This window comes from Trypanosoma grayi, assembly GCF_000691245.1.
Source record: "Trypanosoma grayi strain ANR4 Tgr_1184_V1, whole genome shotgun sequence".
NCBI lineage: Eukaryota > Euglenozoa > Kinetoplastea > Trypanosomatida > Trypanosomatidae > Trypanosoma > Trypanosoma grayi.
In genome coordinates this window covers 1-3,310 of record NW_008826803.1, presented here as the reverse complement: position 1 = coordinate 3,310, position 3,310 = coordinate 1, and the positions used below count along the sequence as shown (strand labels likewise).

General features: G+C 53.5%; 1 protein-coding gene across 1 annotated transcript; it reads left to right on the top strand.

The window, feature by feature from the left end:
• Positions 1-84: 84 nt before the first annotated feature.
• Positions 85-2,196, top strand: DQ04_11841000 (putative zinc finger protein; the record flags this gene model as incomplete). The annotated part of the gene is made up of 1 exon (XM_009316622.1): positions 85-2,196. The coding sequence occupies one exon, from the start codon at positions 85-87 to the stop codon at positions 2,194-2,196; it is 2,112 nt and encodes a 703-aa protein (XP_009314897.1).
• Between the last annotated feature and the right edge of the window lie 1,114 nt (positions 2,197-3,310).

Sequence of the window (3,310 nt, the reverse complement as noted above, 5' to 3'; positions counted from 1 at the left end):
AAAAAAGAAAAGAAAAACGAGAGTACACAACATACAAATAACCAGCTGCGTTGACACAGTGAGGGAGAGAGCACCTGAGTGTGTATGACCCATCACTCTAGCTCGAGTGTGGCGTCGTCGAGGATGTCATCACGCAATGGCTCTGAGAGGCGGAGTTGTCAGCCCGCCCATGCTGGGGGTGATAGTGAGCAGAAGCAACAGCAAGAAGAAGAAAAGAAACCCGCTTCTATCTCGAAGGAGAAAAAATTGGTAGACGCGGAGAATGAGGGTGAGTGTATGTTTGCCACTGCAGTGGCGGATATGACGAACTTTGACAACTGTGATGTGACGACACCGGAGATCGAGAATGATGTCTGCTGCCGAATCGATGATTATGATAAGGGTGACGACGATGTTTCTCTTGTTACGGACAATGGTGGTTACGATGGCAGTACTGCATCTGGCGACTGCGCTTTCTCCATACAGAGTGGGGCGGTGCACTGGGATGATGCCCAGCAGAGCGATGACGACGACAAGGACGGGGAGGGTGCGCGGCGGCCCTCCTCGCCCTTCGTGCTGCTGGGCCACGTTGAGCAGGGCGGTGGCCTTGTGGAGGAGCGCGTGGTGGAAGTCGCCATCGCCAACCTCGAAGCGGAGCTCGAGAGAATCAAGAACAGGATAGCGGCGCTGCGTGCAGAAGAGAGGCAACGGCGCCAGGGGCTCCTGGCGGCGTCACTGACGCGGCGCCAAACGAAGACAGCCGCTGTGCCGGGAGCTGCGAGCGTCGGGTCTACCCGAAGACTGGGGGGCACAGTAGAAACGGCAGGCACGGCGACGGAGGTGCACCCATGGCGTCAGCAACAGTGTACGCGCGCCGCGCTGGTGGCCCCGCCCACCGCTCCCACCGCGCCACCCGAAGAGATCATGGAGAGTGACAACCCTGATGGCGATGGAGGTCATCAAACACCACAGATCTTCCCGGGTAGTGACGAAACACTGGTGGACGTGGAAGGAAGTGGTGCGGTGGAGGACGACGGGGATAGCCACGAGAACAACGGTATTCCAGTGCTACCCCCGAGTCATCTGCAGGAGTGGTTGTTTACCTTGCGAGAGGGTTCTGATGGGTTAGAACAGGAGTCATACCCGGTTGATTCGAATGGCGGTAGCCGCGAAAAAATTGGTGCCACTGTTGATGGCGGATTTCCTTCGGCGGAAAGCAGTAGTGCTGCTGGCTTTGGTGACGCAAGCAGCCACCTTGCAGCAGATCTCATGGGACGCTACCTGTGCCTACTTGAAATGGGTGGGATGGAAACATTTGAGTTCGTTTTTGACGAAGATGATGCCACGAAGCGCCAGAGGTTTCACAATGCAGAGTATGAACTTATGCTTGCTCAACAAAGGGTGATTGCCAAGATGGAGGCTCTGAGATGTAATCGCCTCACCACCGGGACGCACTTGTGGCAAAGCAATGAGTCTGCGAGTCGCTGCCCGCACTGTAACAGGGCTTTCACCATCACTGTGCGGAAGCACCACTGCCGCCGCTGCGGTGTCCTCCTGTGCAACGACTGTTGTTCGCATGTAGGGCGTGACATGTACGCACCTCGGAAAGAGTCGCAACGTAATGGCATTGACGATAACAACCATGAAGGAACTAGAAAAAGTAGCAGCCAAGTTGATGGTTCAACCTTTTCTTTTACTGATGCTGCTTCTGTTCCTGGGAGTACCGCACCGCCACTGCGAGGGGACGAGTGGATGTTTGACACATGCGATCTCACCGACGGCGTGACTGAGACTCGTGAGGAGAGTGACAGCATGGCATCAGCGCAACAGAGGCGGACTGGTGGAAGTGCGATCAAGTGGGCGTGCAGACGCAGCGGCCTCAAGGTGCGCACGGCTCCCTGGTGCCGCATCTGCAGCCGCTGCTATCTTATGTGTCTCCGCGCACGAACTGAAGGTAGACACAGCAGCGTGCTGGATGACGGTCGCCGCTGTTTCTACGTTCTGACGGATGATGAGTTGTCCTTCACGAACTACAACACCACGTGGGAGACGCGATGTGCGCAGCTGGACGTACTGAAGCACTTTATCATGGAGCGGGCTGCGGATGCCGCGCACGGACAGCTGCGGCGCGTCACGAGTTTATTTGTGGCGTGGGTGCGCGGCTTGGGGAGGCGCGCCATCGAGAGAGGCAGTGGCGATGCGGCGGATTCATGCTGAGACCCTTCCGGCGGTGGGTGTGTGAGATGGACGGCGAGCGGAATGTAGATTGCTTCGTGCACTGCAGAGAATGGAGAGGCGAGAGGGCAAAGTCCAAGAGAGGGAGACAAGTGGAGAAGGAAGAATGGTAGGCAAAATGCCAATGCGGGGGTAAGCAGCGAGGAGGCGCCTTTGAAATGTCGCAAAAAAAAAGCCGCATACAGAAGCTAAAAGCAAAACAAACAACAAAGTGAGAGGAGTGATAGGTGAGAGACAAAAACAATAAAAAAAAAGGAGTACAAGAGAGAATGGTCGTGGTGGACATACATACACATGTTTATATGGATCAAAACTATATATGCTGCGGCAAAATGAGGAGCATCGGGGTGTGAAGCTGCAGGAGAAGAGGGGTGCGGGGGGAAATGGTGGGAGGGGTGTGCTTCGTGGGCGCGTAGCGGGGGGTGGTGTATGACTCACGACCCTCGCGCTACTGCTGCTTTGGGGAGCAACAATGGGTATGTATGTGAATCGAAAGCAAAAAGCGAATAACGGAAAATAGACTTTGCGACCTGTATGCGTGTGATCTGTTCACACGCTTTCGGTCACTCCATATTTGGAGGGATTAAAAAAAAAATGAAGGAAAGAAAGGACAGTGCGTGCTTGTGTGTATGTGTGTGTGTGTGTGTGTGTGTGATGCATCTTTGAAGTTCATTCACCACAGTAGCACCCCTCTGTGCACTCAACTCCCTGCCTTCTTCGGATATTGTTATCCTGGCATTATCATTATTACCCCTTCGCCCACTCAGTGATTTGTGCACGGCACATATTTATATACATATACATATTTATATACAAGCATACGACAGTACACATTCAACCGAAACACGAAAGAGAAGCATCTCTCCTGTGAGACGTTTCCGTCTGTGTGGGAATGTGGAGCAGGAACAGGTGTAGGGTGCCCCGTTGTGTTTGTGTAGGGTGCGATAGCCAGTGATTGAAATAGAAGTGTTAGTGTGTGTCGACGTGAATGTTTGCAGGGGTCCGCAAGTCCCCTCTCATGCATGCTTGTTTTTGTTGCTGCTGGTGTTTTAGTCTTCTGTTGTGTTTTTTTTTGTTTTGGTTTTTTTTTTTTTTT